Below are 14803 nucleotides of genomic sequence, written 5' to 3' on the forward strand. Positions count from 1 at the left end.
AAAATATGGAAGCTGTGCCTTGAAGAGTGGGCATTCCGGCTGTTTTGGAGGGTCATTCTAGGTCAGGGTCCAAGAGTGAGGATGTGGGGCTGGACTGCCCACGATGGTCTGGCTGGACGGGGTCCGGGAAGGAGGGGGCGGAGAGGACAGGGAGGCAGGGTGGGTTAAGGGGAGGACTGTCAGCAGGGAGAGCGCACAGGAGGGCCTTGGGGCTGGCAGAGGAAACAGGAGAGACGTATGACGAAGTGGGCAGGGGATCCAGGCTCGGACCAGAGTCCCTCTGTGGTGGCAGCAGGACAGGAGGGACGCAGGGATTCCTAGGAGGTTATGGTATTTTATTATCGGAGGAAGGACCATTGAAATCATCTCAAACAAGCCCCCTCACTTAAAGATGAGGAAACCGAGGCCCAGAGTAGTAAAGGGACTTGTGTTGAGTGCGGCTAAATCTCCTGCCTTCCCACCCAGCACAGGTGAAGACTGGAACTCAGAAGCGAGTCAGGGGTGGAGCTACCAATTCGCCCGAAAGAACCAGAGCTCAGAGGCGAGGACAAGGTCCCAGGCTCACATCTGGGGAGGCAGTGAGGACTGGAGACTTGTGCTGCTCAGGGAACCGGTGCACATGGTAGAGAGGGCAGAGGCTGGGGAGGGAGGGGATCCAGGCTAAAGTGGGGTCAGCAGGAGCGGGGGAGCCCGGTTTCAACAAGGTGGAAAAAGAGAGAAGGAATCTGACTTTGGTCATTATCAGGTTATCTGGTGACCTTGGAATGGAAGATCCCAGTGGAGCGCGTCAGGCAGAGGCAACACAGAGGTTGGCTAGGGAAGGAGGTTCAGGCATGGAGGCCGTGGCTGTAGACCGCAGGAAGTAGCCAGAGAACAGGAGGGAACTTTCTTTCAGCTGCTGAATCAATGCAAGTGTTTTCCAGGCTGGAATTTTTGGGCAGAGAGGAGAGGTGGAGAGCTGGAGGAAACTGCCAAGGCTGGCGAGGTGGGCTGGAGAGCGCGGGGAGGAAGGACACTGCATCCTTCGAGAGTCAGATGTTGAAGGGGGATGCTGAGCAGGGCGAGGCAGTGCCTGCTGAGTCTGGGCCAAGGTCATCTGCTGAGAGGGAGGGAGTGGAAGGTTTGAACAGTCCCCGTGTGGAGGAGCCACCAAGGGGGCTAATTTATGTCAAGCAGCACCTACCTGTCCCGTCTCAGATCTCAGACGTCCTGGGTTCCTCTCAACTTATATCCTGGAGGCCAGAACAGAGACATGGCTGTGGAGAGATGTAACCTTGGGGCTTGACCTGGCAGAGATGTGATGTCCAAGGTCACATGAAGTTGTTGAAATGGGAGGGGAATTCCATACAGTTGGATGTGAGGTCCTAGGCAGATGGTGATGAGGGCATTAGGACCTGGTGCATCGGTCTTGGAGTGAACAGCACGGTGAGGCTATCAGAGGTCTCAGAAAGGGGCGGGGGAGCTCCCCACCCAGAGTGGCAGCATCATGGGAAAGGCAGTGGGGGACAAGGCACGCCCATGTGTCACAAAAGGAAAGGGATGTACCTATCAAGGAGCTCAGAAGGAAGCTACTGTCTGGGCCCCAGGGAAGGGGAGAGGGCCTGGAGCAGAACGCTCATTAGGGCAAAGGAGTTTCTTTGGGAGTGGGCGGCGAGCATGCCCTCGGCAGGCGACCACTCAGTGGGCAGCAGGGCCAGTGAGTGACCTGAGGAGACTGGACAGGCACGGCCCCACCTCCCCACAGCCCTCAGGAGGGTGGCGACACCCACACATGCTCTCCCACTTGCAGGAGGCACCCGTCCTGTTACCAGCTGTTCTGTCTGTATCTGCTGGGCTGTCAGCCTGCTCAGGTCCCTGGAGGGGAGATCAAGGCCCAACACACATACTCCAGCCCCCCCTCTCTTTGATATTTGTTATTAACAAATTTATTTTACATCTCCTGAACCAAGATTAATTGTGAAATTTAACAGGATGGCATAAAAAGGACAAACATGACCTCTATGAGGGTTGTACACATAGTTGCTCTATTTCCAAACTAACAACTCAGGTCCTCACCCGCAGGTAGGCCCCCCTTTCCTCCTCCAAAATGAGATACAGAATAGCACCAGGCTTCTGGTAGCTTCCACATTTAAAGAGACAAACACACAGAGGCAGAGAAGGGTGAGAAGAACCACAGTACAAAATGTAAAAAAAAAAAAAAAAAAAAAAAAAGTGGCCAAAGAATCGATAGCAAACTCATCTCTGTCTCCAGATTAATGGCTTGGCTGAAAGAAATGGGGGGAGGTCCTTGGGGAAGGAGAGAGAGAGGAGGGTGATTGCAGAAGTTGGCAGGTGAGCCACTGACCCTGGAACCGAACTCTGGGTGGGCAGCCAGAGCTGAGCGGCAGGGAAGAACTGAGAGGGGTCCCCAGAGGGGGCTCTGGCTACATCCTGGGCTCAGGGGAGAGGTCAGTGCTGGGCCCCCACTAAGTGCAGCAGGGAGGGAGCTCTGGAAGTGGCGCAGCCGAGCCCCTCCTCTGCTTCATATGTTCCTGAGGATCTGTGTGCACCAGCGTGGGGGGTTGGGGGAGGGGACAACACGCAGGCATCTCAGAAAGCAGGAGAGCCACATGCTTGTGGGAAAGGAGGCTGCTGGGGGGGAACACCGACAACTAACCCTCTCGGCTCTGCACAGCAAGTGCCCGGATGGTAAGCCAGGCCAGGGCGCCTGCTGCTCTAGCTTCTCTGTGGGCCCTCCCTACGCCAACCTTGCCTCTGCCTGCTGGCCTGGGCAGCTGGCCATGGCTGCACAAGCCACCGCTGGAGGAAGGAGAGAGGGCAGCCCCCAGCCCAGACCCTCTTGGTCCCACCTGAACACCTGGCGGGTGGGAGGACTGGCCCCGTCAACCCCACAGAGCTTGGCCATGACCACAGCTGTTCACGTGGACTTCAAGGGCCAGGCCCCGGGTGCAGGTCCTCCCTGTGTGCCTGGTCAGCCCGGGCTGGGTGTGCAGCACTCAGCAGAGGTATAACTTGCCCTGAGTCGGGAGCTGTCTGGCCCCAGAGCTGCGTGCCCGGAGGGACTCAAAGGAGTAGTTCTCTGCTGGCACTGGGCTGGGGTTGGGACTGGGAGACAGGGAGAGGCTGGGGGGTCCAGAACCATCGGGAGCGGCTGGCCCCCCCGCTGGCTGGAAGGGGCGGGGGCAGAGAGGTAGCCTGGCTCTCTGCAGGTCCTCCTGGGGTCTGTGTGCCCGCAGCTGAGTGCAGGTGGGCTGGCAGCTGGCCTGGAGCTGCGGGGCCGCTGGGGAGCTGCTCAGCCTGCTGGGAGACAGGGCCAGAGGCTGTGCACTCAGAATCCTTAGATCCTGGGGGCCATCCTCCCCTGGGCCAGGGGGCCTGTGTGGCCCAGAACTCTGCTGGCCTGTCTGTGGGCTGCCCGGGAAAGGGGCCCGGGAGGGAGAGGCAGGTCTGCTGGTGGCAAACGGGCTGGAGGGAGGCCAGAGGCCCGGGCTCATGGCCTGGAAGGGGAAGGGAGAGAAGATGCTTGCCACTGGTTGTCCTGGTGCCACAGGGGCTGGGGGCTCTCGGGACGAAGAATGAGGCCTGTGGCCAGGACACCCCTGGCCTCTTCTCGGCATTGCCACTGGGGAACTGAACCTTCCGCTTGTGGCCAACAAGTGCCAGGTCTGGGCCAGAGGAGAGTTCAGCAAATCCAGAGCTGGTCAGCAGGCACTGGTAAGCAGGGCTCCTGGACACTGGTGTCTCTCGGGGGTCCACAAAGACATCAGTCGACCCTCCCGGCTCCTGGTGGCTTGCTATTGGTCCAGGTATCTTGCCAGCCTCCACAGGTTCAGCTGCTGCTCTCATGCCGCCCACTGTCCCATCGTGCTCTGAGGCACCTGGGGCCTGGTGATCATCTTCTTTCCTCCTCCTGGGAGATGCTGCCCTGAGATAGGAGGGCTGGCCGGGAGGCGGAGTCTCAGGACACAGAGGGTCACAATCGGAAGCCAAGGAGCCTGGCTGCCTGTGGGGATAAAAGCACCCAGAGGGACATAGCGTTCAACTCCAGAGCAGGTGGCAAGTTGGGGTCCTCCTGGGCTGAGGCTGGGGCTGAGGGCAGAGTGGGGGCCTTCTGTGTTTTGGTTGTGCTGAAGACAGCTGGCCATTCTGGGTCCCTGTGAGAGGCCCGTTCTTGGCTCTGCGGCCTGTGCTCGGGGCTGGCCAGAGGAACAGGTTAGAGGCTGTTCCATTTATTAACTTCACACAGGAGGCTGTGCCCTTTGGTGGCTAGAGAAAGCAGCACAGGTCCTGGCTGTCCAACCTGAGCCCAGGGAGGCTGCCCGGGGTGGAGACTTGGGGTGGGAGGTGAAGCCACAGCTCCTTGGTGGGCAGCAGCGGGAAGCTGGGGCTCAGAGGGCCCTGGGATTCTGCTGAATCCCCTGCAATCCTTTCTGGGGGTAAATGTCTAGAGAAGCAGAAGGATCCTCCTCTTCACCCACCTGGGAAGGACCCAGGAATCCCCCTCCCCACTTGCAGAAGGCCAGAAAGGCACACGACCAGGCACATGCCAGGAAACAGCAGCTGACCTGCTCCTCTTGCGCCCCCAGCTGTGGCGACGCCTGGGCGTTAAAAAGGGAGCCGCACTCTGATCAGGGCCCATCCTGATCTGATCAGCTGAAGCCACAAATGGAGGTCTTCCCCCCCAACCCCCCCGAACAAACAGGACAGAAGATGGCGGGAAAGAAAGGGAAGGAACGCCATAGCCTGGTCCCTGCTGCCGCCAACCTGAGGGTCCTTCCCACCTCAGGGCGGTCGTGCCCGCCACCCGTGGCAGGGCGGCACGGTGGCGCTCACCCGGGGAGGCTGGCCTGGAAGGGGATGTCCGCAAAGCTGTGGCTCAGCTGGGCGACGATCCGATCCACTTCGGCGTACGGGCGGGCTTCCAGGGCAAAGCCCCGGTGCTGCGGGCTCTGAAGATGCTGCCCAGGGTGAGAGGAGGCAGGGGCATTAGACCAGACCAGGGCGGGAGACAAGCAGACCAGGCGGGAGACAAGCGGACCAGGCGGGAGAGACCGGGCGGGGCAGGCGGCCTCAGGACAGACTGGGAGCTGCTGCGTGTGGTGGGGAAGGAGCTCACCCTGCGCAGCTCCTCGAAGGCCTCTTGGCAGCACTCGCAGTACCCCTTCTTCCTCCTGGGCACTGTGCAGGCGGCCGATCGCCGGCTTGGCTCCTGGTCCTTGGCTTCTCTGGGGAGGGGACAGGTGGGGGAAAGCGGTCACTGCTGGGGCCCTCAGAGCGGGAACTGCTGCTCCGGGGCCTGGAGCCCAGACCAGGGCGGGGATGGACCAAAATGGCCAGAGCCGGGTAGGCACAGGCTGGCCTGCCTACACTTGGCCTCAGGAGAGGCAGCAAGGAAGGCGAGGCCTCCCTGTGAGTACCCTTTCTTAGCTCTGTCCTGTCCCTGCCCACACATCTCAAACCACAGGTGAGGACGGCTGATGAGTGGCAGCAAGAATCCCTGAGGACATTCCAGCTCTACGCACACACCCAAACCCATGTTCATTTGACCCGCACAGCTGCACCTTCACTGAGGACTTTCACATCTTTCTCGAACCTGACCTCTCCTCTGAATTTCAGTCCTGTATTTTTTTGTTTGTTTGTTTGTTTTTTTAATTGAAGTATAGTTCATTTGCAATGTTGTGTTAGTTTCTGCTATATAGCAAAGTGATTCAGTTTATATATATATGTGTGTGTATTTTTTCTTTCTCATACTCTTTTCCATTATGGTTTATTATAGGATAGTGAATATAGTTGCCTGTGCTATACAGTAGGACCTTCTTGTTTATCTATTTTATATACAGTAGTTTGTATCTGTTAATCCCAAACTCCTAAATTATCCCTCCTCCACCCCCTTTCCCCTTTGGTAACCATAAGTTTGTTTTCTATGTCTGTGAGTCTGTTTCTATTTTGTAAATAAATTCATTTGTATTATTTTTTAGACTCAGCATATAAGTGCTATCATATGGTATTTGTCTTTCTCTACCTGATTTACTTCACTTGTATGATAATCTCTAGGTCCACCTATGTTGCTGCAAATGGCATTATTTCAGTGTCTTTCATGGCTGAGCAGTATTCCACTGTGTGTGTGTGTGTGTGTGTGTGTGTGTGTGTGTGTGTGTATACCACATCTTCTTTAGCCATTCATCTGTCGATGGACATTTAGGTTGCTTCCATGTCTTGGGACTGATGGATCATATGGCATCAAAACTAAAACTCTATTTTTAGTTTTTTAAGGAAACTCCATACTATTTTCCATAGTGGCTATACCAATTTACATTCCCACCAACAGTGTAGGAGGGTTCCCTTTCCTCCACACCCTCTCTAGCATTTATTATTTGTAGTCAGTCCTGCATTTTTAACAGTCTGTAGGGTAATGGTATTTGGCTGTCCCAGCAAACTCAACGGGTCCAAAATATTCCCCTAAGGACTTTCTAAGTATGACACAAAACCCAGAAAACAGAAAAAAGCTGAAAAATTCAGCTACATGCAATTAAAAAATATATATGCATGGCAGAAAACATAAGCAAAGTTAAAACACAAACCATAACCTGGGGAGGATATTTATAACTAATAACATAGCAAAGGGCTCATTTCCCTGAAACACAAAGGGCTCCTTACAAATCAGTAAGTGATCAATAACTGAATAGAAAAATGGGCAAAGGACATGAAAAAGGTTTACACAAAAAGAAATTCAAATGATCCATCATAGGAAAACATACTTAAGCTCATTCATAAAAAGAAAAAAAAATTAAAATTACAATTACACTGAGATACGGTTTTTAATCTATAAGATTGGCCGAAGTCAACAGGTCTGACAGCTCACAGTATTAGCCAAGGGGATGGGGAAACGGGCTTTGGTCCAGTGCGGGTGACAGCGTACCCTGGCATCACCTCCATGAAAAGCAATTTGGCCGCGTTTCTCAAAATTATAAATGTAAGCACCCTTTGACCTGGGATTTCCACTTATAGGAATTTATCCTGCAAATATACTTGAACAGTCATAAATTTACTCTGAACAGGACTACTCACTGCAGCACTGTTTATGATAGCCAAAGACTGGAAATCATCTACGTGTCTGTTAAATAAAACAGGGTAAATCCATACCATGGGATACCCTGCAGCCATTAAAGGGAATGAAGATGCTTTTTAGGTACTAATAGAAATTAATCTAAGATATATTAAGTGGAAAAGCAAGATCCAGCACAGGGAAGAATATTGTGAGAAGAGGGAACAAAGGGTACACAATGTACTTCTGTCCATAAACTCTCTCTGGAGTGAGACTCACAGGCTGGAGATTGGGGGATGGGTGTAGAATACAGGTTTTTCACTTTAAACCCTTTGTAACTCTTGAATTTTGAACCAAAATATAACAATTTTAAAATTAAACATTTCCTCCCACAGATTTTCTATGCACACCCCCAGAACGCTGGGCCACCCCCACTCCATTCCTCACATCTGGTCACCAAAGCTTCACTGCTTCATTGTCTTCCCTTTACAACCTGTCGGCTCCTCTGCCATCCCCAGGCCATCCCAGGCCAAGCACCCCGCCCAGGCCCAGCCCGGGCGGCCTCATGACTTCCTCTCTGCTGTCCCTCGCACCTTCTGGGAAAGGGATGAAGGGCACCTGGACTTCACCCCAGCCTGTTCTTGCCTTCCTCTGCTTTCCATCTACTGCCACATTCCCCTTCTGTTTTTCTTACCATTAGCACTGTTTCCTGACCACGTGGCCCTTGTCTGCTGGTGGAAGCCACAGGTCCTCCTTGGCCCTGGGGACCCTCGGGCTGAACATCTGCCTTCTATTCTCCTGGTCTGTAAACTAACCCTGCGGCCCACAAGTTAGAAAGGGGCTGAGAAGGTGTCCAGGCCATCACCCGAACCGCCTTCCTTCTGTGATTTGGTCAGTGAAATTTCAAACTCTCACCCATCTGCAGAGTAGGAGTACTGACCAGCCTACAAGCCACTCTGGACCACATGGTGTGGCGGGTCCCCTAGATCCCCTGCCCCCATGTTTAGCCCAAAAGGCCTCGAACTTTGATGTGCACTGAAATCACATGGGGAGCCCATGAACATGCATGCAGGTTTGGGGGCTCCATCACCAGAGACTGTGATTCTATGAGGGTGGAGTCCATGACCCTGCATTTTTAAAGGGACCCCAGTGGACTCTGATGAAGGTGGTCTATAATCCGAGTTTCAGAAACCGGCCTCTTGCCCTCTGGACACAAGTCAAATTCTTCAGTATGGATGGAGAACACCAAATAAAACGGATGAACACTCCTGGTGTCTCTCTTCTCTGGGCTAAGTTCCCGGAATAGACCTCGCCTAAGGAGCTAACACATGGCCATACCCAAAATTGACCAGCAGGCCCCTGACGGGGAGGACTTTGGCCTGGAACCAGCTCTTGGTACTCAGGAACCAGGAAGACCCACCTGGTATGGTGTGAGCTGCCCGGAGTCGTCGGGGCCTCAAAGGGACTTGCGTCTTTGGGTCCCAGAAAAGAAATTTCAGGAAAGGATTTAAACTGATGGTGGAAAGGACGAAACTTCCTGAAACACAGAAAACTTCCACTTTGACTACAGTGGGGAAGTGGAAAGGGTGAGGAAGGGGGGCTGGCCCAACTCCCGAGAATTCCACTCTCACCTGCCCAACTTTTAAATTCTAGAACAACGCTCTCATCTGCCTTACTAGGTTAGATTAGTATTTTAAATTAACACTCTTCCTGTCTACTTTCCAAGACTGTTTACACTTACTGCCTCCCCTGAATCCTGTAACCTCTGAGCTGAGCGGAACAACGGTGTTACCCTGTTTTACACCAGAGGAAACGAAGCCCAAAAGGATTTGTGACTTGCCCAAGGGCTCACGACCTGTAAGTGGCCAAGTCCAGATGGGAAGTCACGTCTCCCAACTCCTGATCTAGTTCCTCCCACCTTTCCATTTTGTTTCTCGATCTTCAAGCGACCTCTGAGGACTCTAGCCTGGCAGAATCTAAATGCAAGGATGTTTAAACCAGAACAGTGATCTTCCTGTTCCATGAAGAGGAACATCTTTGCTCTGGGCTGGTCCTTTGTACTATCTGAGGGGTGGTGCTCTGAAAGGAAAAGAGAGGTACAGTGAAGGTTCTGGATAGTCAGACCTATACTGAGTGGTTTGGGGGGTTTGCTTCAAGTTGCTCACATTCAGGAGACTTTCAGAGCCAGATCTTGTGATCTGTGGATACTCAGCAAACCCTGGGCACACCGTGTTGGGTTGCAGTGGCCGGTGCTCCAGAGGAGAGCAGGCCCTGGGTTCCTGGGTGGCACAGTAAGAGCCTCGTGGCCTCAGGAGTGAATTAACAAATGAGTCTTCTCGGGGACTTCCCCGGCGGTCCAGTGGTTAAGACTCGGCGCTTCCACTGCAGGGGGCTCGGGTTCGAGCCCTGGTCGGGGAACTAAGATCCCGCAAGCTGTGCGGCACAGCCAAAAAAACAGTCTTCTTGGACCCTGAAGGAGAAGGCGGCGCCCTTCACAGCCCTGGTACCCGCCTTTCGCCTCCTCCATGTTTCTTTGTTCCTGCTTAGGAGCCTGGAAAGTTGAGGTTGGTGTGGCTATGTTGGGCTTTGAAGACCGCCTGCTTTAGAACCACACGTAAAAAAGGATCGTGAGAAAACTCAGCCCCACTTGGATCTTGCCTACGATGCCAGGGGCACACAAACCCACGTACCCTGCTCTGGTAACAGTGACACGGCCTGTGCATGCCGTGTGCAGAGATACTGAGGCCCTGGCGGCGTCTCAGCCACTGCGTTGGAGTCATGACTACTTGACTTAGCTGGTCGTGAAGGGGCTGAGTGTGAAGGACGTGTCTCCTGGCCCACTGGAACAGCAGACGAGAGGGCCTCCTTCCATCCCTGTGTTCTTTCTACTGGCTTTCGAGCTGCCAGAGCTAACTCTGTACTGTGTGCCGGTGCCATCTGGAGGATGGGCAGGCAGGCCAGGCTCCTGGGGCTGGGTCTTTAGCTGGCCCACCTGAGCTGAGGGACACAGACAGTTCTGGTCCAGGAGTCACTGCTGGGTACATGTGGGCTTTTTCTCTTTTAAAGAACTTTTCGGGTTAATTCTGGATTCTCACAGACTCCTGATCTAGTTTCTACGGACGAGTCAGTGGTGACCCAGGTGGCTAACAGCTCGTCAGGTTATCATCGATGTGACCTTCCTGCTCTAGGTAAGAAGGGGCCCTCATGGGGGACAGACAGGGCAGAGGGGAGAGGGCGCCAGGCTGGCTGTGGATTCTAGCTTTGGGCTAAGACTCATTAGGAAAGTGGCCGTGTTCATGTCCCTTAATTTCTCTGACCTCAGTTTCCCCACTGGGAAGAGGATGGACTCTCCTCATGCCAGTTTTACCCAGGGCTGTCACAACATAACATGTGCCAGGAAAGGGTTTTACACAGCCAAACAGAAAGGCTTCATCAAGTACAGGGCAGTCTGACAAGGGAACCCCAATATCACCCCAGAGATCTTCACTTCATCCAAGACTGTACTAGCACTAATATCAGCAACGATTCGGTATTAAGCGTCAGTGTACATGTGGGGGGAAACGAGGAGCAAAATTGAGCCTGGATGGGACACCACGGACTCATAAAAGCAGAGCATTAAACGGAGGGAATTCACACACAGGACCATTAACCTCTGACTCGTGACCAAGAGGAGTGCCAGCTGGGCACGGTGCCTCCTGAGAGGCACCGTGTGAGACTTCTCCATGACAGAGGGGACAAAGTGGCTTCTGGGGAAGACAAAGTGCAGGGCTGAGGGGCTCCACGTCCCCATGACAGCTTGGGGCCCCCGAGTACCTCTCCTCCATGTGCGTCTGGTGGCCCACTCACCTGCTCTCATCTTCGACTTTGAGGAACGGTGCCTTCAGTCTGGCCACTGGAAGGAAGAGTGCGCCCGTTAGCCATCTGTCTGCTCCGGTGCGGGGCCTGAGCTCTACACGCAGGAAATGCTCAGGGAGGCGAGGCTCTGCCAAAGCCTAAAAGGCTCTCGGAGCTGGAACACTCGCCGCCCCGAGGTGCGCCTTTCCATTCGCAGAGCGAGGCACCCACTCCCAATTCCCCCAGCCTCTACCCTGGGAGAGAGGCAGCAACTCTTGGGGGGAGAGGCTGCAGGGTGCCCGGGGTCCTAGGTGTGCCCGCCCTCAGCCTCCTGCGTGTGGGTGCTGGAGCCTGTCAACCTCGACCGTCAGAAACTTGGCTGCGTGGGAGAGACCTAGCCCCTGTTGGTTTCTGCTAAAAGCCTCAGCTCCTTCCCAGACCTTTACTCCTGGTGTCTCAGAATCCCAAGGGGCCTGAGGACAGCTCCTAGACAGAATTCTCCATGAGGATCCTGGGTGTTTTGAGGGGAGGAGCAGTGAGGAAGGGAGCTAAAGAGTGTTTCGAGGTCTTGGCAGAAGGACAGTAAAAAAAATATCAAAAGTGAAATCTGGTTCCTGAAAAAACAGGGCAAAGGGGTGCTGAGAAGACAAATTTGGAGTCAATTAATCAAGAGATTCATCCCCTACTAGCTGGCTATCTGCACAGTTTACAGACTCTCTTGGGCATTACAAACCACTTCCACGCTCCCACAATGACCAGAAGTCCTGTCAAAGGGGCAGCCAAGGCACTGGAAGCCTGGGCAGAACTAGCAGCCACCAAATCCCCACAGAGGCTGCCCCTCTCAGCTCCCAGACCTGCTCCAGGCCGCCAGTGCCCAAACAGAAGCAGCCTTTCTCCTTGCGCAGCAGCAGCTCCCATTAATTACTTTTTGGGGCGACTTCTCATCTTTCTAATTAACTGAGACAGTGATTAAAATCTATTCCCCTACAGATTTCCTTGAATTTCAAACGTGAGAGGTGCCAAGTGACTTTTCTTAGCTCCTGTTTGTGCACGAATAAATGCCACTTAAAGAGCATCTTTGGGAGAAACATCCAGGGGGAGAAACTCTCCTGCTGTCCAAGAGGAGCCGGGAGCCGGGCCTATCAATCTGCCTGTTTGTCAATTTCAGGGAGTCTGGCATTTCTGAAAGTGGTAGGCAGCTGTCAAAGTGCCCACCCCAAACTGTTCCTGAATCAGAAGGAAAAGGATGCTGAACTTCGATCAATGACCAGGAACAGCCAGAGGATGCAGGAGCCAGAGCGACCGCATGAGGTCTTGGCTCTAAAGAGAAGGCCCGGCCCAGCAGCCCGGGACTTGCTCGTGGAGGCCTCTCTCCCACCACTCTCCTCTCCGAAGCTCAGGCCCTGGAAACATGATGGGGCAATACAACCTGGACTTGCTTCCTGCCGCAGAAAAGTGAGCAGATGCTGCCACAGAGGGAGTCGTGGGGAAGCATTTAGGGAGGGAGGGATGGCAATTAAATGAGGAAGAGCTATCACACTGACCTTTCCGTGTTCTTGACTCTGCTGGACATGTTCCCTAAATGGAAAGGGAAACTAGGTTAAGGATGTGAGGGAGCCGGGGCGGGGGGGTGGGGTTGAGGAACTGGGCCCAGGGAGCCGAGTTGCCACCAGTCTGCCCCACTTAGCTTCCTGCCCGCGGCTGGACCGTGAGCTGCAGCAGACCTGAGCACCATGGCTCCCTCCACCTCCCCAGGGACTTGAAGCGTGGTGAACTCTGTGCGTGAATCTCAACGGCGGCTGACTTTGTGCAGGGAATGCAGGGCAAAACAAAGAGCAAGGGCTAGGGGGCCGATGTGCAGAGTTCCCACTTAACTCTTTGGATGTGGCACAGATGAAATTCCAGCAGGTAACAGACTTGACGCAGAGTAGGTGCTTGCTAACGGCAGCCTGTATTTTCTAGGCACAGCTGCCATTTCAGGGCAGCTGATAGGAAAAGGGTGAAGACAATGCCTTTTGCTTACGGTGCCCTATCTTGCATACCCTGACTGTGTTTGTCAAAATCAACTTTTAGGGGACTTCCGTGGTGGCGCAGTGGTTAGGAATCCGTCTGCCGATGCAGGGGACACAGGTTTGAGCCCTGGTCCAGGAAGATCCCACATGCTGAGGAGCAGCTAAGCCCGTGTGCCACAACTACTGAGCTTGCGCTCTAGAGCCCGCAAGCCACAACTACTGAAGCCCGTGCGCCTAGAGCCTGTGCTCTGCAACAAGAGAAGCCACTGCGATGAGAAGCCTGTGCGCCACCACGAAGAGTAGCCCCCGCTTGCTGCAACTAGAGACAGCTCGCATGCAGCAACGAAGACCCACGCAGCCAAAAATAAATAAATAAAATAAATTAAAAAAAAAAAACCAACAACCAACTTTTAGGCCAAGGTCAAACAAAGCTAATATTAAAAACCAAATGGAACACATTTTTAAAAATCAGTTAAAGAGTTGGGAGGGTGTGGATAGGATGAGAGATCCAACGGCTCCGTGACTGTCTGTGCCTCTGGGCCCGAGGAGGTTCCAGATTCTCCTCCAGGCCACACCGCCAGGGCAAACACAGCCCGAAGAAGCCTTCCACCTGCCCTCACCTATTAGCAGATTGCACCCAGAACTAGCTCCGAAAGGGTCCCAAGTGACTGCAAAAGAGATTATTAAGCGAACAAAGCAAAGTAAAAATACTGTGTATTCACGTAAAAGGGGGGAATTTTGACGTATCTGCTTGTAGATGCTTGGAGTCCTGGAAGGACACTTGAGAAACTGTTCACATTGTTGACCTCAGGGAGGGAGCTCGGTGGCTGGGAAGCAGGAGTTGGAGGGGAGCGAGACTCTCATCGTATACTTTTCCCAAATGCGAGCAATGTAAATCTATTTAGCAGCGGCAGCAAAACCCTAAAGATGCCCAAACCAGAGGGGGTGGGGCGAGGGGTGTCGAGCGTGCCATCTGGTTTGGATGTGGTTCTGCTCCTGGGTATCAGGCCCTGGATGGACCTGTAGGGCTTAATTTTTCCTCGGATTCAGGTTGGGTGAATACCCCGTGGCTTTAAATCAGCCTGGCTCTCTTGATGTGGTACACATCAATTTCTAACTCCAGCAAAGGAAGGAAAAGCCAAACAAGAATTTGGAATATGGCAGCTATTTCCAACACCATCACCCCGCTGCCTCCACCCATGCAATCTGTAGGCTCATTCCCGGGCCAAGAGCCATCCCCAGAAGGGCAGCCTGGCCAGCAGGCCATGAGTGTTTATGTTTTATCCAGGCCAGGACTACCCGCAGGCAGTCCACAGCCCAGGCCGCAATGAACGCCTGCCTCCGTGTAGCATGGGGGATGCGCAGGTAGCACAGGGAGGAGAGAAGACAGGGCAACGCAGGGCTGTGAGCACCAGGGACGAGCTGACCGAGAGGCCGAGCTCCTCTCAGTCAAGGCCAGAGGAGGTGGCTGGGGTGGGTCATGGATTTACCAGCGTTGTCGCAGACTTTACTGTTGCCCTTCCGTTCGGGGGAGTGACCTACCTCTGGCTTCTTTGGCCCTTGTTTCTTCACACACGGCACATCAAGAGACAGCTGCTGCACACGCATCATCATTTCTGTGGAGGAAACAGAGGGCTGCGGCCAAAGCCTTCCTCTCCTCGTTTCCCCAGCACAGCCCCATCTTGGGGCTGGGGGACTAAACTTCTCACCCGGCCTGGCTCACTGGATCACACCAGCCTTGCCTGCCACCTTCTGGCTACATGTCATCTCTGCACCTGCTGATAATAAAAGAGAGGGCTGGGTCCTCTATCCCTGGAAAAATACCTAAGCTGGCTTCATGCTCCTCTGGAGCACTGAATACAAGTCTTGAACAGGAGGTGCCTTATGACCCATAAAGGGCTTTAAGGTACTA

At 53.9% G+C, this 14803-nt stretch overlaps 1 protein-coding gene across 4 annotated transcripts in view; it reads right to left on the minus strand.

Moving 5' to 3' along the window:
* Positions 1-1945: 1945 nt before the first annotated feature.
* The window catches only part of DBF4B (DBF4 zinc finger B), a 47500-nt gene continuing 34642 nt past the window's right edge, over positions 1946-14803 (minus strand). For 3 of the 4 annotated variants that reach the window (XM_057535415.1, XM_057535413.1, XM_007180182.2), the window contains 7 exons: positions 14434-14507; positions 12424-12457; positions 10892-10937; positions 8466-8582; positions 5117-5225; positions 4834-4958; positions 1946-4003 (listed from right to left, as the gene is read on the minus strand). In XM_057535415.1, the coding sequence (XP_057391398.1) occupies positions 3064-4003; positions 4834-4958; positions 5117-5225; positions 8466-8582; positions 10892-10937; positions 12424-12457; positions 14434-14507 (1445 nt within the window). In that variant the 3' untranslated portion in view covers positions 1946-3063. The remainder of the gene's footprint in view (positions 4004-4833; positions 4959-5116; positions 5226-8465; positions 8583-10891; positions 10938-12423; positions 12458-14433; positions 14508-14803) is intronic. The other variant, XM_057535414.1, reaches the window with a different exon arrangement.

The sequence above is a fragment of the Balaenoptera acutorostrata genome, chromosome 20 (assembly GCF_949987535.1).
Source record: "Balaenoptera acutorostrata chromosome 20, mBalAcu1.1, whole genome shotgun sequence".
Taxonomy (NCBI): domain Eukaryota; kingdom Metazoa; phylum Chordata; class Mammalia; order Artiodactyla; family Balaenopteridae; genus Balaenoptera; species Balaenoptera acutorostrata.